At 47.3% G+C, this 23,863-nt stretch overlaps 1 protein-coding gene across 2 annotated transcripts in view; it reads right to left on the bottom strand.

Annotated features, from left to right (window-relative positions):
- TYRO3 (TYRO3 protein tyrosine kinase) overlaps window positions 1-21,155 on the bottom strand; it is a 41,572-nt gene extending 20,417 nt beyond the window's left edge. Inside the window, exons 1-8 of one of the 2 annotated variants that reach the window (XM_069017386.1) lie at window positions 20,751-21,155; window positions 17,267-17,450; window positions 15,112-15,212; window positions 10,941-11,111; window positions 8,191-8,277; window positions 4,114-4,229; window positions 1,085-1,262; window positions 482-624 (exon numbers count right to left, since the gene is read on the bottom strand). In XM_069017386.1, the coding sequence (XP_068873487.1) occupies window positions 482-624; window positions 1,085-1,262; window positions 4,114-4,229; window positions 8,191-8,277; window positions 10,941-11,111; window positions 15,112-15,212; window positions 17,267-17,450; window positions 20,751-20,838 (1,068 nt within the window). In that variant the 5' untranslated portion in view covers window positions 20,839-21,155. Of the gene's footprint in view, window positions 1-481; window positions 625-1,084; window positions 1,263-4,113; window positions 4,230-8,190; window positions 8,278-10,940; window positions 11,112-15,111; window positions 15,213-17,266; window positions 17,451-19,478; window positions 20,258-20,750 lie in introns of those variants that run through there. The other variant, XM_069017387.1, reaches the window with a different exon arrangement.
- Between the last annotated feature and the right edge of the window lie 2,708 nt (window positions 21,156-23,863).

Raw genomic sequence — 23,863 nt, 5'->3', positions numbered from 1 at the left:
CTTTCAACTCCCTAAGTGTTAAGAATCCACAACCTTCCTTCTGTGATTTACAGCACAACTCATTCACTTGTTAAATACACCTTTGCTGCTAGGATTTGGAAAGCCAGGGCCCAGTCACAGGAGAGAGAAAGCCCAGATCCTGCACTGTCTGAGCTGGACAGTCCTAGAAAGAGTCAGAGAGAGACAAAGTGGATTCTCTCTGTGTTGTCCTTCTTGTACAAGGAATGGCAGAGAACTGGTCTGACTGCAGAAGAACATTCAAGTGAAGGAATTCTGAATATGTCAGGAAGGAGGAAATGGCCCTAAATCTTGAAGTCAAATACTGAGGCATTCCCTAAAGTCAGAACAGATCCATTTACACAAAAGCAGTGTCACCAATCTAATCCCCTGATATAGATGAGGGACCTTAATGCCTAGAAAATTTAATATGAACCTTCTGCAGCTCTGTGTTCAATGGCTCAGTACCTTCTCAATCTGTTACCTGAGTTACATTATCCTGAATCCATTCCAGTCTGTATCCCAGGACATTTTCTTTCAGCACATCTGGAGCCACACCTTCCCACTCCAAAATTAGACCAGGATCTCTTTGAATAACATGGATATTTTGAGGGGTGCTGTTTGGAGCTGAAAGCAGAGAACAGAACACAATCACTCTGTGCAGGAAAATAAGGCACTATCCACACTGAAAATGGCATTTTCACCCTCTTTCCCGAGATCATCCAGAAAAGAAGAGGGTGTGAGGGGAGAGAACAACTTCTGCAAGCCACCAGCACTCTGTGGCTTCAAGTGGAGAAGACAGGTCAGCAGCTCTCATTTCTCTCAAGATCCCAAGAATCTCACAGAGCTAATGGGACCAGCATGCAGAAGCCCCATGGCTGGGTCAGCTCCTGTATTATGCATCATTGCTGTTAACCACACTTGACTGGCTGCTCTTGTTTTGTTCTAGGAGACCCTTACAGTGGATGAGCAATCCAACAGCATAACGCTTCCCATATTTCAGAACTAGCAAGGAGTTAATGACATTTACAATTGTCTCTTTTTCAGGTTCAGAACTGCTGTCCTGTTCCTGTCTGCTGTTTCTTACCAAGCTCCAGGGTCTGGAAATAAACCCTGTCGGTGAAAGGGGAGCTGCCCATCTCATTGCTGCATTGCACACGAACGCTGTAGTTGGTGGAATGCTTCAGGCCTTGCACGCCGTAGGCAAAGGGTGGCACTGGGGTGACTTCAGTGGAGACCTCCTGGCCATCTGGTGACTCAGCTACCTGTGCCAAGAGTGAAACAGAGATGACTGTTACCATAAACAATATGACTAACATGTCCATATGGGTAACAACCCATTTAACTGTCAGTTTAGGAAAGTGTAAGAATAGTTATAGTACCAGTGATGCTTAAAATACTGAAAAGGGAGTTGTCAAACTAAAAATCATGAAGTGACATCACTTGGGCAGTACAAAAATTTTCCACCAGATGAAAATTTGGTTCCATATTTTAAAACATTTCTTCCCCTATGTTATAATTTCTACAGTTGATTATTATTCCTTTAAAGAAAACTAAATGTGCTTGTCATTTTGAATGGTAGCAGCCGGCTTCTGAGGCTTGTTTAAATCTGGGCAATGAAAACTATGGAAACTGGTAGAGCAACATGCCTGTTGCCTACTGTCACCTTTTGCCAACCTCTTTTTTCCAGAAGTTTGTATACTTTCAATTTTTTAGTGGATGAGAGACATGCTAGACATAGGTGGCTTGGTTCAACTAACCTGTTTCAAAATTAACTGAAAAGAAACTTCTTAGCACTCCTGCATCCCTTCTTTTTCTTTTGTTTCCAATTCTGAGCTTTAAAGCAGCATGAATGTCAATTTAAATCTGATATCACTGTGTGCTTCTAATGCACAGGCAGGTTCAGTGTTCCTACTTTTGTACTGACAATAGCAGAAATCACTGCACAGCTCCCAGGCTCAGACTTTCTCCTCAAGTGCATATGAAATAGCAAAGCTGAGAGTAAAAGCAAGATGTACTGACAAAAGCAAAAGAGTCATATGGACTTTATATATTTTATATGGCAGCCTTTCTCCCTTTCTCACTGCCCCTCCGCTCACTCTCACATACATTTCTGGCACACTGATTTATTTGGCTGGTAGAAAGGAAGAATCTCAAGTTTCCTGAATAGAAAAGCATGTTGTTAGTCATTATCAGTCTCATCCAAAGCAAGGAAAAAACAAGACAACTTTTGTGTAAAACCCTGTCTGCTGGATGATGTGTTTCTGTTCAACACTCCCAAGACCTGGTGCTCTTGCACCTGCCCCTTTCACACCCTGGAACTTGGCCTGTGTTAAGTCAGAAAACGCTGCCATTCCCTGCCCTGTCCCCAGAAGCAATCTGCTTGTCTGAACATGGTGCTCCTGGGGCACCTGCTGCAATGCCTGAGTGCCAGAAAAACACAGCAAACTTCCAATCCTCCTTCTCTTTCTGGGAGAATCCCAGCAGAAGTGCAACCATGAGGAGCCAGGAACACGTGCATTTTCACATGGAAATGTAGGTCAGTGCCTCACACAGAATGTCTCAATGTGGGAGTCAGAGGAAGCACGGTTTTCTGACAGTGCAGGGTCATTGCCAAGTTACCCTGCTCCCAGACTCCATCCTCCCCAAATAGAACAGAAAAGGCTTAGAAAAGGGGTGAGAGACTGCTGAGTGGACAGAAACTGGGCTGCTCTGATTCAACCTCTTTTCCACATGCCCCATCCCCCACCCCTGCCCCTGCCAAAAGTGAGAGGGACAACTTAAACCCCAGAATGATTAGCATTGCAGCATGCAAGCCAGAGAGAATAGGCTGTTCCAGCTGGAGATAACTGGCATTGTAAAACAGAGGAAGAAAACAATTTTCAACTTCGAGCAAGAACAGAAGCAGCAACAAATACCAGAGACCAGGGCCAGCTGCCTTCAGGAGTTCCTTCTACAAGTTAAAACTAGATTATTTCTTTTACTTCTGAAATATAATAAACATCAGAGCATGAAATCTCTGTTCCCCCCCCCCCCCCCAAATAAAAAGAGGACTGCAAGTAAATTAGCCAGACTGCTTCCAGCATACCTTGAGTTTATAATCCTCCTCTGCATAGTTGGCAACACCCCATAGAAATTCCACTCCAGCTCACAATGCTGCTGTAATCAGGTAGGGAAAGCATAGGGGCCTGGCAAATAAATCCATGGGGAACGTGCCTAGCTGTGTTTGCACAGCCCACTTTGGGTATCACCATTTATTTTCTCACTTGGTTACCTGTTCTTTGATCTGGTTCTACAGCTAAGTATGCAATGATAGAAACTAACTCTATCTGAGGTCGGACACATACCATTGTTCTCAGGAACTTCAAGAAGCAGACCAGTTTTTCAGATGCGGAGTACTCTGTACCTGGGAGAGCTACAGAATATTATCAAGCTAGATTTTCTAGGAAGAACTGGTCTTTGACAATGGAAAACCAATCAAGATTTAGAGACAGGGCTTCAAATTGCTCTGAAACATGCAGGCCTGATCTTGCATCAAAAAGCCCAGTCTGTCTCCTACCTTCATCATTCCTACCTTTCCTGTACCACATCCTATACTTTGCAAGCTCCTCATCCCTTGGATTCATTGGTATGTCCAAATTCCTGCACTTCCTCTGGAATCCCCACAGCACAGGCCTGATTTGGTGTGGGATTCACAGGCACCTGCACTGGAACCAGCTACCATGGGCCACCGCTCCACGCAGGAAGGGTGCACACCCTGCAGCCACAGCTGCTCAAGGGCACTTCCCACAGAGTGTTGTGTGTTTCATGTGTGCTGCAGTGTAATGACCTGCATGGAGTAGCTGCCACGAAGCAACTGATGTGATAACCTGCTGGCAAGGAGAATGTGGCCAGTCTTTAACACTTAACTTTTGAGCATGAAGTTCATGACCTGCACTTTGGCACCTATATATGCCCCGAGTTGCCTCCTGTTAAGTTTTTATGCTTTAAGGCTGTGAAGTAAGAATTGAAACACTGCTGATAAGATGGGAGAGCAAATGATGGCCCAGGAAATGTTGTGGCTCAGGAGAGTCCTGTTATTCATGCGGGGCAGGGCACAATCCAGAGAGGCCATACCTGAAGAGTGCAAGAATGGAGGGGTGCACGGCCATCAAATCCTGGCACCCAGACCACGCTGGCATTGCTGCTGGTGACTTGGCTTACAGTTACATTGAGAGGCGGGAGAGGCATGGCTAGGAAGGAAACAAAGAGACCTTTCAGTGTACACAGAACTGAGCAGGTATTCACATGGAAGTGGAAGAGGCTTGAGGTTAAAAATTATGCAATGAAATCACTAACAGAAATGTGGTACAATATCACATCTTTAGAGAGTGTCCTTGACTGCTGTGAATGAAACTATTATCTTAACATTGAACAAGCTATTGTCAGATATTCTCTCATTGTCCAGCACACTTGCTGGATGCACACAGGTTGATCTCTTTGATAGCAATGCCAGTGTGTGATGTTCACCCCTTTGCTACTCAGCTCTCTTTCCTGCCCCCTCCACTGCAGCGCATGACTCAGCCCTGCACACGGTTGCCTGTGGACCCACATTGTGAACTAAGTCAGGGCTTTAAAATCCCACCTCAGGTTCTCAGTCCAGCCTCTGACACAAGCTCTGCCAGCACCAGGTGGAGGGTGGTTTGATGTAGTGACCTGAATACCCTGGAGCTGGATTTGCAGTAGACTGCTTTGTGCTGCCTCCAGGTGTCCATTGCAGACTCCCACTGAAACACGCTGGGACAGAGCCTGGACTGAAAACTGCCTCCTCAGCCGTGGGATGAATAAACTCTGTTTTACAGAGGGGAAATTCAAGCCAAAGGGAGTGCCTGCCACACGGTTGATACCACTCTACAAATTAAGGGCAGGGCCAGGAACAAAATCAGGATTCCAAGACTGGACAGTTAATCAGATGCTTGTGCTTCCTGCCACCACAGCACCAAACTGTTTGGTTTCCTTTCAGGATCCTTGATGCTTCCCTTTGACTTCTCCTTTCCTCTCACTGTAATTTCACATAGTTAATTCCTATCCTTCCACTCACCATCTCTTTTTCACCTCTGAGTTTTCATTCAGGTACCTCCTGACATTCCTGACAAAATTAGCAGCTTCATGAATACTAACCTCTCCCCTGACCTTCTTCTCATTTTAAAAAATTCTACACTGATGCTGTAATACTTTCCCTGCAGCATTTCAACAAACTGTACCCTCAGGAGTCTTCTTTCAAAAACCCATCCTCAGGACGAGGCTCTGCCTGCAGATCAAGTTTTCCACATCTCCTGAGTTGCATCCATCAGAAAGCAGCAATGGAAAAGTAATTGCAAGCCAGGATTTCTCCAGCTGCATCTTCTACCCTGCCAGAGCACCCTTGTATTTCATTGCACCAAGGACAACCTCAGTACTGCTGCCTTCAGCATCTCCACAGGGCCATCTTGCAAGAGAAATGCAGAGCCCAAAAGCCCAGGTCTCTGCAGAGGGCCTGGAAGAGAGGAATAGATGGTGACACAGATTAACTCTATAAAGCCTTTGTTGGCTGGTTAACCAGTTACCAGGACCCAGGGCAGTGGCCTGCCACCTAGATAAGAACAGGGTGTGTGGGTGTGAGGTGGGGCAGCAGACCAAGGGTCTAGGATGGAAGCTGGGCAATGAGTTCTTTGTGAGTTAACTTAACTTTCCTGCATCTTCATTTCATTCTCCTTAGATGTCAGTGTTCAGGTTTGTAAGCTCTTTATGGGGAAAAAATCCTGCTTTTACTGCTTACTTGGGTACTGCTGAAACATTCTCCGTAAATCAAAGTTTTGCAGACACACTCGTTAACTTTTGGGTTTAGCAACATGTGATTTTCAACGCAGGATGGCAGGCCTGAAGGAGCTACGTGCTGTGCCACCAGGGAGAGTAAATAATCAACAGCTAACACACCCCCTCCCTCTGTAAACGAGGGGCTGAGGAGGGCAGGCTTGCTAGCACCTTCCCCTAACTCTGCAAGCTGTAGAAGGGCCAGATGCATTTCCCCACCATCTCTTGGGAAGAAACTGTGGGCGGCTGTTTCCGGTTGTGCTCTGAAACACGGGATACAACCCTAAAAGTGTTAGCTGCACATATAAAGGAGAGCAAAGCCTGTCAGAAAACAGGACCTTGAGCGTTAACATAATGAGAGTTAACTTCCTCTGTGCTTAGAGAGTGGCTGAACAATGGGGCTTTGTACATGGCTGGGGACTGTGGGCTACAATAACAGTAATTTTCTGCTTGGAGTACACCCAGCACATTGTGGGCACTACAGAGAATAGATAATGAACAACAACAGGAGCAAATAGGAAGAAATGTTAACAGTTTGTCAACGTCCTAGCAAAAATATTTGCCTCTGGAAACACAGGAGAAACTAATTGCTTAATAAATGGTAGAAGGATTTAAGAGTCCTTATTAGCAGATGGGTTTGTGTAAGAGAGGAAGGCCCTGAACATGCATGTGCAGACAACTACTCCCAGGAGCAACTTCATTGAATTCTGCACGTTTATAGGATCAAGAACGAAATAAACATTATTTGAGCCTGCCCTATTTCTGCTGCGTAGGAGCTTTGCTTTAATTTTAACAAGTCTGTACTAGACCTTAGAACTTTTTCTATTCAGAAAAGCCTCATCACTTAGGTAAATGTATAACTACTTTTTTAGACACATCTTTGAGGTATTACAGACGTAACTTTTATGACTACAGCACTGGACTTGCTGCTAGATTTTTTTGTCTCTAGGACATGCCACATACTGGTGCAATGTTAGTTGAGTCACTTAAGCTTGCTCTTTCTCAGCTCTAGAACATGTGTGTGTGACACAAGTGTGTGATGGCAGTATGTCCCTCTTAAACAGGCTGTGTGGATTCATTAGCTGATGACTGACCCCTGAGAAGCACTTTTCAGCTAAACATAATTGCTGGGAAATGAGAGACTTCTGAGGTCTTTACTCCTTCATCTTATTAATGGTTAAAAAAAAAAAAATCTGTATTAACACTAAAAAATTAAAGAGCTTGTTTATGCTAAATGTCTTCTCAAATTATGGCTTGATGAGATTTTTTAAAGTGTAATAGCTTTGTGAACTAAATTCTATCCCAGGATAAAAATATCCGTAGAAGATAAATTCCACAACAACTAACTCCCCTGGGTAGACAAGCCTTTAAGGCAACAACTCCAAATGGCTTTAAATTAAGTTATAAATCTTACTAGTCCAACATTCTGCATTCTTGGCATAGCAGTAACCCCAATGTCCTGAACAAAAACACACTCCAAGAGTAGTAGATTACAGCTGGATTTTGATCTGTCCTTTAATGAACATTAGCTACTACAACTGTGAGTTCTGATACTGATACAGACATAAAGGATTGCTTGTATTTGTGCTGAGCAATAAGCTACCACTCGGAACAAATTATTTTTGTGCCATGCCTCTCCTGGAACTGATGATTGTGTAATTAAAAGTGCATTAAAGCATGACTAAAAATTCAAATACAGAAGCATCTCAACATGAAGAGGAGGAGAAGAGCTGATTGCTTTGATTATCCCTGTTTCAGTCACCTGGAGGAACAGAGCAAATGTCACATCAGCCTGGAGACTTCCAAATGGCAACTGGTCATGCACAGGCTAGGAATTACTTGTTTTCAATGAGCTTTTAAAGAGCAAAGAATTAAAAAAATAAAATTCATAAACTCAATGTGGATGAGCAGACCTTACTGGCCACTGGTGATCACCTTCCTTGACTTTTTCCAACATCTAATGTGATGCTAATAAAAGCAAACAGAAGTAATGGCCTCTTCAGCTCTAACAAGACCCATCTATTCCCAAGAGGGAAAGATTTCCCTGCTGCAAATCTATATCAGCTTCATCTCTCACAAACAACTTAACTGCCCCAGCTCTCTCCTTTTCAAGGAAAAGCTGTCATTTGACATCACGTTTCCACTCCTGAATCAGATGTGGATTATTCTCAACAGCCTGGGATACGGCCCTGCATAGGAAGTGGGAACTGCTGTTAGAACACAAAGCATTGTTTTGACTGCTGAGAGCTCCAACTGGTGCTGGCAGCTTTGAGGCAATTCCTTGCATTAAGGAGCCCTACTTTCCCTCCCCAGAGAGCAAATCCAAGGCCCTTGCCCAGTCTCTTGCACCCAGTCTCTCACCTTTGATTTGAACAGTGGCAGTCCGAGATGAAGACAATCCCTTTACGTTGTGAGCTTCACAGGAGAAAACTGTGCTTTGATTAATACCTGGAGATCAGCCAAGAAAAGGAAAGGAAACAGAAATAGCTATATAATCCAGCTTCAACTTCAGCAGAATTTCAATTGTTTGTGACATCCAGCTCAAGCTCCTCAGGCAGTTGGAGAGGTGAGCTGGGTGCCAATCAAAGGCATGCAGATTTCAGTGTAACTAATGTGCTAAACACATTTTTAATGGAGGGACTGTAGCAACATAGAAAAGCTTTCATGGAAGTGTCAGAAAGCACTGAAAAAGAGGGATGAATCTGTTGGGACAGCAGCTTACAGTGCTCAGGTAGTAGATGTCTGCTTCTCACATTCTGGTGAGCATCTTTGGAGCAAGGATTGTGCTGAACTAGGAGCTCACACAAAGCCCAATGCTTTGAGCCTCAGCCTTCACCTGAGCAACATTCATCTTCTAACTGGCCTATAAGCCCAGGCAAACTTGCAATCAGATGCTGCCTATTGCTAGTCAGTGCCCACCTGTCCCTCACCTTGCATCAGACTTTTGAAGACACACACAAGGAAGTAGAAGTTAAATGCACTGAAACACTTTCCAGGGGTGATACAAGTAAGAACATCTTCTGTGAGCATCCCTCCATCCCATTGCATCATACTGACTTCTGGCTGCCCCAAGATGCATATAGATATTGCAAATTAATCAGAACTGAGATAGATTTGCAAGGCTGCCTGGAGAACTGTGTCCAGCAACTATTGTCACTTGTCTGGGCCCTCAGTTGCCTTAAAAGGCTCTATCCGGGAAAAGTTAAAGACTGGCACACTGTGGGCATACAGTTTAGGGAGGAAAAACATTTCAGAGCTGCAGAGAGCAGCTTGCACAGTGTCTTTGACCTTTGATTCATCTCCCACGCCCGAGACTAACAGCATTGCAAAGGAGGTGTAATGGAAGAGAGGAGGGAGTGCTATTCTCATCCCTGGGAACCAGAGGAAGATGCTGCCAGCAGGCTGAAGGCCAGGCAGAGCAGCAGAGCAGCACCTGCTGTGGTAGGCCTGTCCCAAGACAGAACCTAACACAGCCCTGCCCTGAGGAAAATCCAAAACACACCACAAACCAGGAACTGCATGTTCCCTAGCACCATGCCAGCACTGCTTTCCAAAATACAACATTGCTGAAGCTTCTAAATGCTTGCTTTCTATCCAAGTACTTTGTTACTATTTTCTTCAGAGCGTGATACTTTCCTCAGCTAGCAATGCTCATTTTCTTACCAACTGTCTTTTTTGACACACTTTGGTAATTCAGCCATGCACGTTGTGTCCTGCTACATGTTTTCAGCTGCAAAGACAAGATATGCCAAGGGACACCTCAAAGTGCACTGAAAGAGTATGTGCCCAAGGGACATCCCAAAGAACAATGAAAGCAAATAAAGGTGCCAAAGACACTTAATGGCAGTTAATTTGGAGAATCACTAGATGTCCTTCTTCAGACCTCCAAGCCACTGCCCCTCAACAACAGAAATTTTCTGAGGCACCATGGGATGAGTTTAGTGGAGAAGGAGTGACTTATTTTTTTATTGTCTTTTCCCTCTTGCCTATCCATCTTGTCTGTTTCCATTTCAACAGGCAGATCATATCATAAGGGAGCAGTTTTAATTTCCAACTTAGAATAGCATCAGTAGCTACGTAAGAGAGGGAGCAGATGATTAAAACCATTTCAAATCACAAATCATGTTTTGATTTGCATTTAAATATGGTTCTAAGGGAAGCCTGAATAGGACTGGATAGCTCAAAGGATGGCCAAAAACATACAAAAACTCACCCTGGGTGTAACTGTATTAACACTGATAAAGAGGCTCCAGACATGGTCTTAGTTGTAAAACCTTTTCTTTCTAAATAACTAGTTCAACTCTGGGTCAGGGCTGCTGAGAATAATAAAACAGCAGCAAACAGAAAACATAACACAAGGCTGTTGGACAACTAACTAGAATCAAGTTACTTTTAAGAGGTAACCACAAGAATAGTTGCAGTCAGTTCCTGGTAGAGATACATCACCCTTTTCTAAAAGTGGTCTGAAGAGAGGCCCTAACACCTACTGGCTCCTGAGTTCTTCTGCTGACCCTGCTGGGGAAAGCTCTGCTCTGGGGCAAACCTTGGTCTTGAAGGGCATCAACCAGCCCACTTCAGCACTGATACAAGCACTCTTGAAGTGTCAAACAATTACATGAGGCAGTCAGATTTTAATGATAAGAGCATCCAGCAAGCCTGCAAGAACAGAGATGGGGGTGGGTAAGAGAGGGGAAAGCAGTGTGTGACAGGGCTGTGCACAGAAGGAGGGTATGGCATCTGTTACATGTGAATGCTTGGAGAATTCCAAGAGAAATGGCACCAACAGAGTCACTCAATATAACCATGAACACCCTCCACGAGATGGAACAAGAGACACGCAATGCATCATCTGTTCAGTAGCATCTTTAACGAGAGTGCCAGTCACACCCAAACTCTGTGTGCCTCAAGAGCCTGTGTGCCTCAGGCCAGCAGAAAACACACTGAGCAACCATCACCCCTTGAGATAATCTTTGTATGTGATCATGACCACTCATCCATAATGCAGAGTTAAACACCACTCCCACACTATTTGGCTACCCAATGTACAAGGCACAATCAGAAGAGAGCTCTTCTCCTCTTCTGATGCTCCCCTGCAGTGCCAGCAGCCTTACCTGACACATTTAAGATGGATGGGGAGACATCTGGAAGCCCCACTCTAGAGTCTCCCATCCACCAGACAATTGTCACTGGTTCAGGGGGACCAACAGCAGCACAGGCCATATGAAATGGGGCATTAGGGGACACGGACACATCCTCAGGTTCCACAGTAAAGTAGGGCACACCTGGAAAAGCAACAGACAATTGACAATAACTGGAGCAACTGCCCCTTGTTTATTTCCACTAATACCAGTGCCCAACACTGGACATCCATCTGTCCAGCTGCTATGTTGAATCCGACAGCCCTTCACAAAAACCAAGGGTCAGATATGCTGGATCACCTCAGGGCACGAGTACCTAAATACTACCACTAGAAGTCAGAGAGAAAGAGTGCTTGCTTCCCACAATGCCTTTGAAAAACCACTTTCAATTCAAGACTCCCTTATGAAACAGCTTTTAGTGGTAGTATTTTCTCAATTTTTCAGCTGGAGAGACTGGAGTTCAAAGAGGCAACAGTCAATAATTTTAGTGGTGGCAGACACCACTTTAAAAGACAGCTAATCCAGCTGCAGATGCTTCTTGCCGTGCATTAAAAACTGAAGCTTGAGAAAGTGTTGAACTACTGGCTTTAACAAACCCATGAATGAGGAAAGAATCCCTGCAGTGAGAGACTGGGAGCATTTACAATGCTCTCTCTGGAGCTTAATTGACTGGAGATGCCTTCCAGCACACTCTAACACCACGACAACCGGGCTGCCTTGGAGTCAGGGGTAATTTGTTTCAGAGCTGTAGGCTATCCACGGACACAGCTCTTTTGGTAATTATCTGTTCCCCACCATGGAAAGACTCCTGGCTGGTACAACAGGTCTCCAATTAGGCCCATGGGGAGTGAGATGCAGCTGCAATGCTACCTACCTTAGGTCATCTCTAAGTTGCAATAGCTGAGTGTAATTCGACCCATTAAGAGATGTGGCTCCTCTTGCGGGAAACGTGAAAACTCTCACGGTTTCAGTGCTCCAAACCAGGAGCACAAATTTCACCAACCATGCAGGACAGCCAGTATGTACTTCTGGTGATTGGTGGAAGAGCTGAAGGCCCAGAGAAATGTTCAGTTCCCTTCTATACAGAAATCTTTGTGTGTCAAGCACTGCTACTATCAACTGCACTTACCCCAAAATCTGGTATTCTCAGCTGGAAAAAATGTGTTCTGGAAGCTGATCTGTTGCCTCACAGAAACAGAGGAACTGACAACATTGTGCATTCACATGCTGAAATTACACAGTCTGTCCCTGGCCAAAGGCCCAAGGGCTTGCACTGGTGTGGCAGATGCTGAACACCTCCACCAGCAGGCAATTATTTAGAAGCCTAACGCTAGATGTTTCCCCCAAGCTACAGCCAAAAGTGCTTTCCTCAGTCTTTCACTGACTGTGCAGTCACTGTTGGTGTCTTTCAGGTGGCAGATCCTTTGTGCCTTCCTTGCCTCCTTCCTTTAGAGTAGTAAGTAAATGAACAGACTAAAACAGGTCTAAATCCAAGTCTGTTGAGAAATGACAGTGCCTATCTGTGCAAAGGCTAGTTCAGGACAGGTATACCCATCGTCATGGCATACTGCTTGTTTTTGCTGACGTATTTTACTTCATTTATTTACTGCATTCACACATAAACAATGAGTAAGCTTTTGAGATACCAGCTGTGACACCGCTGCCTGCTTTGCCCTCCTTCTCTGAGGAAGATTAGAAGGGAAAATAATCACCATTTCTCCACCTGTGAGCAGGATCCCTGCCTGCTGTCCATTTGTCATGACACCCAAGGTAAACTTTCAGGAAGATCCTGCCCAGCTCGGCAGGTTTTCTCACTTTGGGAGCAGCTAAACAGAGCAGACAAGACCACAATTAAAAACTTTCATAATTGAGGGAGTGACTCATCCAGCTGAGGAACTCGAACACCTCTGTCTGTATGTTACCTGGACACCTCGCTGCCTGTGACACATTTAGCCTCCTAGTTCCTGGTACAAGAGGTGAGTGCCAGCATGTCCCTTTCACAGATGTCCCATGGAGGCACTGGGCAGCCAGCAGCCAGGCAATCAGTGGCGAAACAAGGAAATGACCCCACCTATTCCCTCTTCCAAGCCAGCATCCGACCTATAAGGCTGATTTTTATGTACAGCTCAGTTTTGAGACAGTGCTAATTCAGGGGAATGTGTCCACACAGGTGTGGCTTGGTCTCTGACTGTAGCCACAATGGGTCTAGCAGCCCCAGGAACAGCCACATAGTCAGAGGTGTAATTTCAGATGGAAAGTTCCGTAAGAAACATAATCCATTTTTTTAACACTCCACAGTGCACCTCTGAGATCACCTCTCCAGGCATCAAACACTATCATATTCTCAGTAAGGCCTGAGACTAGTTTCTAAAGCAGGAAACAGGTTCAAAATAATTTTGTTCTTGCAAATTCTAAGAAGTGTTTAATAAGATCAAACATTTTTATTACAAAGACAGTTCAAATGCCATTGCTAGAAAATCTGGCAGATACAGATTACCTAAGCAGATCTCAAAGCAGATATTATACAGCATAGAAATCCAGTCAAGCTGACTTAAAGTTAGATCACCAATAGTCCACATTTGTTTGTGTGCCACACTGAAGCATGTCAGCATCTTCTGAAGGCTGCAAATCACCAGAGTAAAGATCCTCTCTCAGTCAGAGGACAGTTGTTATCGATAGAGCAACCACTGCTACACAAAGCTGGCACGTCTCAGGAAGAAATACATAGAGGTAACAGTGAAGGTAGATCTGATAGGCTTTTGTATTCCCAGGTGTTTTCTTATGCTAACAGCTGACACATTTTTTAAACTCCACCCCTTATCACTACTTGTTAATTTTTAATTTTATCTACCAAGTCCCTTTACACATGACTACATGCCCAGTTCAAGTTTAACTACCTTCTGCCATACTTGCTTTTCTCCTAAAGGCAACTGGTTGCATTTGTTTCACTTCTGCTGTAAGCTTTGGCCTTCATTCTCAACACACTCCACCTTACCTAACTGCAGCTGGTTTTCTGTGACTTTGATACTTTTTGCCTGTGCAGTCCAGAAAGGCAGCACATTTTCTTCAGACAGCTTAGCACACTGAGTTACCCAGTCACTCCTAACACACCCACCATGCAAATGCAGCCACCTCTGGAGCAGGCCACGATAATTGGATAGAAATAGAAACTCAGTACAAGAGAGTGTTTTAAGCTGTAAACAACATTCTCCAGTTGACACTACACCTGAAAATTTAGGTGGACAAAAGCCTGGGATTGATGGAAGGCAGAATGTGTTACTCTTCTTGTGAGAGCTGCTATGAATGTTTCCATGCTCTGAGTGAGCAAGACCTTTGCTGTAAAACACCCAGACCACATCACCTCCCTGCTCCCCCCTGTTTAGGACTGTCAATTCGCCTCTGGCCCAAAATGTTACCAAATACATCCAAAAAACTACTTCTTGCTGCAAATGCACTGTTCTTGTCAATTTCTTCACCAAATACAAAGCCATCCTATGACTAGTAGCTTCTGAGGATCTATCAGAATCATGGCTCAAGGGAAATGAAACTAGAGAAAGTAAGAAGCCACCAATCCACACTGCCTTGGGTGACTTTTGGGCAGCCATGCAGAAGCTATTCTTACCAGACAACCCCGGACAGAAAAGTGGCTCATGGAGCAGTCACAGCTATGAAGTGTTGATGTACAGCACTTCTCACAAAGCTCACAACTGGGTTAAAACTGTACCTTGCCCACAGAGACCTGTTTGGCTGATACACAGAAACAGGCTGTGACCCTGCTTTGAGAAGTGGGTTGGACCAGATGTGCCTCATGGATCCCTTTCAACCTGAACTACTCACCATTCTATGAATTACTTAGAGATGAACGCAACAATGGATTTAAAAGCTGGAAAGAAATGTGTTTGCATGAAAAGAATTGTTTCCTAACATGCCAAAATAAAACCAGAAGGCAGTGAACTGACAGCTCTGCTCTTTGAAGCAGTTCTTCTATTTCTTACTCCTGCTCTGTAGCGATCTCCCTGCAGTTAGCAGCAATGGTTCAGAGCCAAGAAGCCTGTCACTGGAGCAATCTGCTCTCACTACTTCAACCTAGAGCATATTGGTGGGTCAGCCCTGAAAGGAAACCAGCACTACTACTCCTCCTTACCTTCCACTATGAGCCACACTTGTTGTGATTCTTCCTTCTTCCCCCCGTTCTCAACCTGGCACCAGTACTTCCCAGAATCTGTCCGCTCGACGGATTTCAAGCTGAAAAAAGTCAAAAGCCATATCGATATTTTATGTGGATAAAGCATGTTTTTGCCCCAAAGGACCCTCCAGTGTTTGGCAAACCAGATGCATGGAAAACACCCACTGAGACACAGCCAGCTCTGAGGAGGAGATCAACAGCCAGCCAGCACAAAGCACATGGCAAAACAGCAGAGATGGGAGGCTCCTCTCTAAGTGGGTGGAGAGAGCCCTCACAGAGCAGACAGTCTTCCTCCAAAACATCCTCGCAGAAAACCAGTCATCTGTGTCCTCTGAGGACAGGAAGGGGTCATCTCAATCCTGAATCGTGACTCTAGCTAGCCTTTGAGTGCGACAGCTTGGCCTACAACATCTGAGCTAGCAGGAAACTCCACGCTGCAAACCTCCAGTGAGCTCGACTGCTTTGCCTCAGGTGACAGGACTGGCAACAGCCTCATGTGGGAACAGATGGGTCAGAAAAGAGCCCCCCTCGCCTCAACTGCGCTCAGTGCTATTCTGATCCCAAGAGTGGCTGACTCTGCAAAACTCCTTAGGCCTCCCAGTTTGCGATTTCAAGGGGTTATGCTGGTGCATGGTGAGCAAGGGCAGAATTTGGTGCCAAAGCAAGAAGGTCTCAGCTACCAAAGGCACCAGTGTGACTCTGAGAGCCTGTCAATGCACCAGTGCTGACTGCTCCCCACGGGACGCACAGCCATGCTCCTGCTGCCATGCAGGGATCCTCCGCAGAGCTGATGCCCACCTTTCTAACGCTAGCAGTCCTCCTTGGAGAAGGGGAAGGACGTCTCAGGAAGGAAGACAGAAAAGGGAGAGTGTTTGCCGAAATGCACAAAATGGACCCACTACAGCCCGATTTTCAGAGCTGGACCTTCAAATGGCATCAGCTGTCCTGCCCATATTCTGAAACACAGTGATCACAGCAGAGAGTCACACGTGGGTGGTAGAAATGATTTCTTTAGGAGAAGAAAGGAAAAAGGAGAAAAATGCATCAAGATTTAGCACCCTAACTTATCTCTGGTGCTGCAGAGAGTTCTCAGTGGAGTAAAACGAGACAAGAAAGGAGAGTAGACTGAGATTGTGAAGGGCAGCATTAACTAGTGGAACTGGGGGGAAGTAAACAGTATAGTTTCAAGACAAACTGTTTCCACAACATAATGTTATGCAATAGTTTTACTGTGCACAGATGTTTTTTCCTACTAAAATGTTTCTAACAGACAAGCTTTAACACAGAGACTTTAGTTGGTGGAACTGGAGACTCTGTGCAATGTCAATCCAAGAAACCTAACAGGAGATGAAGCCAGAGCTCAGCAAAGAGTGATTCTCAGTCAATCAAAGCTTTGAGCTCTCATGGTGTTGGTATGTTTGCCTGTACAAGCTCTTTTAATGCATAAAAAAAGACAGAGCAGAACCTTGGGTCTTGTTTAACTCACTACTTCCAGAACTAGCTGACATCCCTCTTCTGCTGGAATAAAGGCACAGAGATCTGCTTTTCAGAAGAGTTTTGTGCCTCTGAATGGGGCAGGACTGATACTATGTAGTGTAAATGTATTAGGAATGAATTAGAATTCATTGCAAAATGAATCAGAGATGGTTCAGAGGACGAACACTCCTCCCCAAAGAAAGGAAGGGGATGTAGTCCTGGGAGTCTCATTTCAATCAACAATCCTCACCCTTCAGGCAGACTGACAGCTCAAAAGAGAGAGTAAGAGAACAGGATGAGTGTGAGAGAGAAAACCTATTTATACTGCTGCATGGCAGAACAAGATGAGCAAACAAAGCAAGAACATCCTTTAACCTTGAAGTCACGTCTCGAGCATCGCAAGCATTAGCAAAGCACCTGTCCCCACAGTAGTCAGAAAACCAGTATGGTTCTAGTGGATAAAATCTCAGCGTTCAGTGGCTTCAGTTCTGCTCTCAGTTATGCCCTTGCCACACAGTGAACTGCAGACCACAGGACCCTGCCCCACTGAGGGCACTGCAGTTGCAGAGATATAGCTGACAGCAGAAAACTGTGCAATAGTTTCCACGATATTCTTCCTTCTCTGCATCTGTTGTACCTGAGGAAGCCGATCCAGTGCTCTTCATCTACTGGAATGTACACCTGGTCTATGCTTTGCACCACTGCTCCGTCCTTGATCCACAACATCTCAGGATCTTCCATCCCCTCGAGGCTGCAATTTAGTTTCACGGGTTGACCCTGGGACACCTTTAATTTGATTGGAGGTCCTGTAAATTTCATACCTAAAAAAAAAATACTACTCCGCCCCACCCCCAGAAGAAGGGGGGTTGGAGTACAGCAAATTACTCTAGGTTGGTGGTCTGGAATTGCATACCCTACCAGCACACGCTGCAGAGGAGTGTGTTAGTCTCAGCACTGCTCTACTATGTCTGCTAAGCAATAGGCAAATGCAAGCACTGAAAGCACAATTGTTGGAGAAAAGTGGTGGTTCAGTGTGTACATGGGGATATTTTCAACTCGTGTAACAGCAGGGTGATGTTCTGCAGAGCAGTGCCCAAGCAGAGACGCACAGAAACGCCGGGAGCTTCGCTGTGCCAGTGATCCAGCAGCGTTAACTGCATCCGTTCAACACGCTAGCGCACCCCCCTCTTTTCCCCAGGCCTGAATTTAAGCTACTGTGTTCTTCTGCTGCTACAAAATCATCATGCTTGCTCCATTGTATGCATTTGTAAAGAGCTTGGATACGAGAAAGAATCAATTATGTCTTGTTATTCAGCATACACTGTTCTCCTGCATTACAGAAAGCTTCTCTACAATTTGCAAAATCCATGAAAGCCTATTCCACAGCATACCTCACTGAGGAGCAGAACTGTTTAGAGAACAGATATTTCTGTCGCGGGATGTGGGTGTGTGCTAAATGAGCCACCTGGAGGACCCTTCAGTCCAGCCAAAGGACCACCTTGTACCCAGAGCTACACCACTGCAACCCCAAAGCAGCGGGGCCAGAGCTGGCGAAGCTGCTCAGGTTTATATTGACACAGAAGCGATCAGAATTTGGCCCGGAGCACTGTTATATGTGTGGGTGGATGGGGAGTGTTTCCCTCAAGCAGAAGCAAATGTATGGAATTTGTTACCATGAGAAGACACGGAAGCCAACTATCTAAGTGCATTTAAGAAAGATAGGCATATAAAGGAGGAACCAGAAGATCAAAGGAGACCATGGGAAAGCAGGAAGGTAGAAAATAAATGTAAAGGTAGTTTTGTTAGGGAGAGTGGCTATTCCCTATGCAGTGGCACAGGACTGACAGACCAGAACAGGTCTAGCCTTGTCCAGTATTATGCCCTGGCAGTGGACTCCACATCCTTCAGAGAAAAATTACTCCATCCCTCTTGCCTGGCCATATATCGCAGTACATTACAATTCCACCCAGTTCACTGGTTGGTCAGCTTCTCACAGGATGCCTTGCTAGCCCACAGAGCCAGTCAAAAAGCGCTGCTAAGTGAGCAGCCCTGTTGCTCTCAAACTCTGTTAAAGCCTTACCAGTGATCCAACACAGACTTCGGATGTGCCACTTCCCTTCTTGCCAAAACACCACCCTCCCACAGCCACGAGGGCACCACCTCACAGGGCAGAAGAGCAGCAGAGGAACTGACAGCGCGGTTGTGACAGCTGGGAGAAGGGGAACCAGCACTGTGTGACCAGCCAGCGCTCTGCCACCAGCAGCCTGTACCCAGATGAGTACCAGTGGTCTAGGAGCAAATGCGGAACACGGGCAGAAGGTCTTTATTCCTTTCCTTAATGAGACTCCCCAGCTGGTTTCCCCACACTCAGTCTTTTGCCTTTCTATCTGCTGTTATTCATTTAGCAAATTCACAGAGAGCACTGGGAAATGGACAAGCTGATCATTTGAGTTTAGTTGCTACAGATCATTTGCTGGGCTAACAATTTAATCACCTTGGGTGAAGATGATCTAACCTTGCATTACTTAACTCCAACGTAACACAAACGACATGTCCCAGTGCATGCCAGAAAGCATCCTCCCTTTCACCACTCAATACTGGAATATAACATGAAAGCTTCATAGCAGCTCTCTCTGTGTTACAGAAAACTGATGTCAGGCTGCTGAGCACACACACAAACTGACAGACATTTTCATTACAGGTGCCTTCATGGAAAAATCAAACTACTCAGCATCCTTCAGACTGCCCTTCTGAAAGAGTTAGCCACAAATTAAACAAAGAAATATTGTTAGAGACCCTTCATGGTTTTTAGTTTGCATAGAAATCAATGGTGTAGGAAATTAACATACAGTACAAGTGTTCAGTCAGAGTTGTACATATTGTCCAAGTATAATCCTCCATCAATATCAACCAAAATGAAGAATTACAGATCAGGTATCTTTAATAACTTCATAGGTCAAAAATGCAGTTTTGGCTGCAGCATCTCTTCCTGCAGGTATCAGGAAGAATCACATAGGAGGCAAATAGGGATTTTAATTTCCACCTATTCCTCATTTTACTCTCCCACTCACTATTTCTCATCTGACAACATTCTTGACTGTGCAAGAAATAATTTCATCCAAATAGGTTCTGCCAAGCCTACCTGTAAGAGCTGCAGATTGTGAAATGTATAGATAGGAAATAAAACTGTATTCAATTTCTTTTCAAGCAGTTGTCTGAATTGACAGCAAGTGAACACACTAGTTGTCAAATACATGACACATCTGTTTGTTTGTTTTTTCAACTCGCTACCTCTGAATATTTTAATTCCTAGGAACGGAATATGTTGTTTGTGATGTTGGGAGTGGAAAGAGAGGAAGACGTCTGCTCATGCATGCCAGGGTAAAGGCTTTTTGCTCCTCAGATTCCTTAGGACACTGATCTAGTGATCCAGCCTGTGCCACAGCCTCCCCAGCTCCGTCTCACTGCGCGCACATCGCTCCACATACAGCGCGGAGCCCAAACTCCCGCTGAAGTCGGGAGGAGGTTGGCCGGGGCGCCGAGACACTCCAGCACGCTGCCTTTCCCTGCCGACTGGGGGGTGGAACTTCGGAAAATGAGTTCACGAGGGAAAAAAACAGCAAAAGCCACTCAGGAATGCGTTAGCGCCCGGCTTTCCTCGGCGACGGCCCGCGCTAGGCACACAGCAGAGCAATGCCTCCGCAAACACCGGGGAGGATTACTCGCTACTCTACTCGCAGGCGGGCGAGGCTCGCACAGCCCGGGCTCCCCGCCGGCTCCCGAGCGCCACGTCGCTGGCTCCACAAACGCGGCGGAGCCGCCCGTGCCCGGCCGGGAGCGGCAAAATGCTCCGGCCCCGACCCCCACCTGTGGCTGCCCGAGGCCCCGCGGCCGCCGCACCGGGCGGACCAGGCACCCCGGGGCCGCGCCCGGCCGCTCCTGTCCGGCGACCCTCGGCGGGCTGCCGACACTCGGAGGGGCGGCGGGACGGGGGCTGCCCGCGGGGGTCCCGGCCGGCGGCAGAAGCCGTGCCCCGCGGCCCCTCCCGCCGCACCCGGCGTCTCGGGGGGCAGTGCCCCGCCGCTACCCCCCGCCGCCGGCGGGCTGTCAGCCCCGCTCACCTGCCACGGCAGCGACGTCCCGGAGTACCGCAGCCCAGAGTCCCAGCACGAGGAGCCGCGGGATCGCCATGCTCCGCTTCAGCTCCATCGCTCCCGCACCACCATCCTCCCCCCTGCTCCCGGCGCCGCGGGGGGCTCCCACCGCCCGTGCGGGCGGCGGCGACAGCGGCCGGGGCAGCCCCGCGTCGCCGCCCGACACCGGGCTCTCCCGGGAGGCTACGGGGACGCTCAAACTTCTGGCTCCGGCCGGGGCGAGCCGCGGGAGAACCTGCTGCGGGGCGACGGCGCGGGTCGGTGGGGTCGGGTCGGGTCGGGTCCGCTCCGGTCCGGTCGCCGCCGCCGGGCGATCTCCCCCTGCCGGCTCGGCCGCCGCGGCGCCACTCTGCGGGTCCGTCCGTCCGTCAGTCAGTCAGTCCGTCTGTCCGCCCCTGCCCAGCCGCCACCGCCTCCTTCAGGAAATGGCGCTCTCGGGCGGTCACCGCGCGCTGTGCTCCCCCTCTGACATCACGTCATGAATATGCATGAGCCGGGCGCCCACCGCCCCCGAAGCGGCGAATCACCGCGCCCGCCTCCCCGCTCCGCCGCCCCGGGACGGGACCCGGGCTCCGAACCCCCGGGAGGGCGGGGCGGCAGCGGTCGAGGAGGTGTGTGGGGGCGGCGCCCCTCGAGGGCTGCTCCGCCGGGCGGCCTGGTTTCCAGAGCGCCGGGAGTGGGTGACCCACATCCGCGGGAGCTGCCGGGGCACCGGTTATCCCCCTACCTGCATGTGGCCCCTCTAGAGCCCCGGCGCACCATCCAGCCCCCAGGGCAAGGGGACTTGGGGCCACCACCGGGACTCAGCCCTCCCCCAAGCCGAGGCTCTGCCGGGATGAGCAGAGCCCCGCCTCATGTACGCAGCACCCCCGGCCCCATCTCCCTCGGCCGGCCCTCTCCAGCTTCAGCTCCTTCCTTCGGCCACACTCTCCTCACCGTTCGGCCCCTGGCTCCTTGGATGTCGGTAATTCCATCCCGGCGGCTGAGCTGTGGAGGAGCACCGGCAAGGTGAGGAGATCCACCCGTGCCCTTCAAGCAGGATCAGCTCGGCCTTGACTACTTTACCACTAGCGGAAAAGTGGGGAGAGAACTTAGGAGGGAGATCTCCGCTGCCACAGGGTTACTAGCACGGCGTGGAAAAAGTCACTTACAAACAGTTTTTTAAAAAATCTGGCGCTGCCTTTTCGTAGGAGTTACGGTGAGAATCTGGGTTGAAAGGCGCCATAAGGAGAAATATCATTACAACACGATGCAGCTCTTAGCTCTGCCACAGCCATCAGCGTGCAGCACTTGCCCAGCAGCTCCTGCAACACCCTGGAAACCTGGCTAAACGGAGGAGTGCAGGGAAACTACATTATCCGCAGGAGGGGGATGGAGAAACTGAGGCACAGCAAACTCATATAATTCCATTGCAAACTCTAATCTTCACTCCCCCCTCCCCAAGTCATTTGCATTTCTGATAGGAATTCCTGGGGGACTGGAGCAATGCCAAGAAGATTTCATTACTGGAATGGAAATGTCACTCCCTCCCCGGTGCCTCCTGCTGCAATGAGGCAGCTGGGAGGAGACATTGACAAAGCCATCCATTCGAGTGCTTGTAGGAAGTCTAGTTGCACTTGGGGACAGTAAATCGCTGGCATCACTACAGCTCTTGGGCTGAGAGGTTCTGTGCTGGTGCTTGCTAAAAACCTTCATGCACACTTGCTGTTGCTGCTGTGTCTCCCCCATGTACCCACCCAGCTACATGGTGTGTTTCTGCATGTATGGCAATAGCACCCTCCAGAAGGTAGCCAGTTTTGCAGATTTTAGTTGTCTCATGAGAAAAAAATAATGGCCATTAGAATAATGACATGCTTCTATGGTATTTTCCTCCTAAGGATTTCTTCTGCCCTACAATTACAGAGGCTTACACTACACTGGTCCCATGGGCTCTGGAAGTGCTCCAGTTATTGCAGCACGGCACAGGCCAGATTCTGGGCTGGTGTAAGAGAGCAAAGCTTTGCTGGAAGCGGTAGACCAAGGGGAATTTTCCCCACCAGGGAATCTGACTTCAGGTCTTCTTAGAAGGGCTTTGTGTTAACAGTGACAAGCAGGAAGAGCCATATGAAAGCTGGACTGAAATCCTGCACACACTGCCAGTTGGAGTGCAAACTGCAGTGGGAAAACTTACAGAGGAGTGCAATATTACCACGCAAAAATCAAAGGAACTGGTGAATCTTAAATGTTTTTAGGACCTGAAGACAAATAAACTCTCTTGGCCTCTTGTGGCACTGAATCAAGCACCATGGCTTTATTCTTCAAGCTGTAACATCAGTGACACTCCTCACTGTTCACACAGACAGGACACAGCTGTTTGCTCTCTGGATTACATTCTTTCCTTACTTCTGCTGCAATAATGTGTTGCCACATCTCACCAGACATGCTGGGAAGTGTAGGTATATTCCAGAAAATGCCTGAAGAGCTATACAATAATCCAGAGGTGAATGCCTAGTACTGGGAAACTTCTGAAGATGAAGGAAAAGAGAAGAAATTACAAAAGGAAGGGGAAAGAGAGAAGGCAGAAGGAAGAGAAGTATTTGCTGGACTTCCTCACCTTCCTCTACTGTTCAGCCTCTTGTAACTACTGAGACCCAACAGGACATCTGGGACAGGTTAACCCAGTGAAAAAGCACCCCAAACCCCCCATTTCCACATGAGAAGCCATAGCCCTAAAAGTTCCACAAAAACTGCTGGCACATGCCACTGTTTCATTGTCAAAGTAGTCACTCTGCAACTGGATACAAAATCCCTGTTTAGTACGAGGTGTTTTCCATAGAGCTGCCTGGTTTGCACTGGAATTTGAGAACTTGTCCATTCCATCCTCTGAGTTGGGATTTGAAAAGCAGCATTAACCCCTCTATTGCTAGGGGGCAGATCCCTCATCCTGCATCGGGAAGCCATGGCAATGGCAAGAGCAAGGATGAAGTGGCATTCAAGGGTTACAGGAGTACAGGAGTAGCTCTGCTCTACAGTGTAGGAGACCCAGGATGGCTATTCAGGTGCTTCCCGAGTGGGAGATCTGTGGAAGCCAGCATATTTAG

The sequence above is a fragment of the Aphelocoma coerulescens genome, chromosome 5, assembly GCF_041296385.1.
Source record: "Aphelocoma coerulescens isolate FSJ_1873_10779 chromosome 5, UR_Acoe_1.0, whole genome shotgun sequence".
NCBI lineage: Eukaryota > Metazoa > Chordata > Aves > Passeriformes > Corvidae > Aphelocoma > Aphelocoma coerulescens.
The sequence above is the reverse complement of the archived record's forward strand: the minus strand, read 5'-3'. Positions and strand labels throughout refer to the sequence as shown.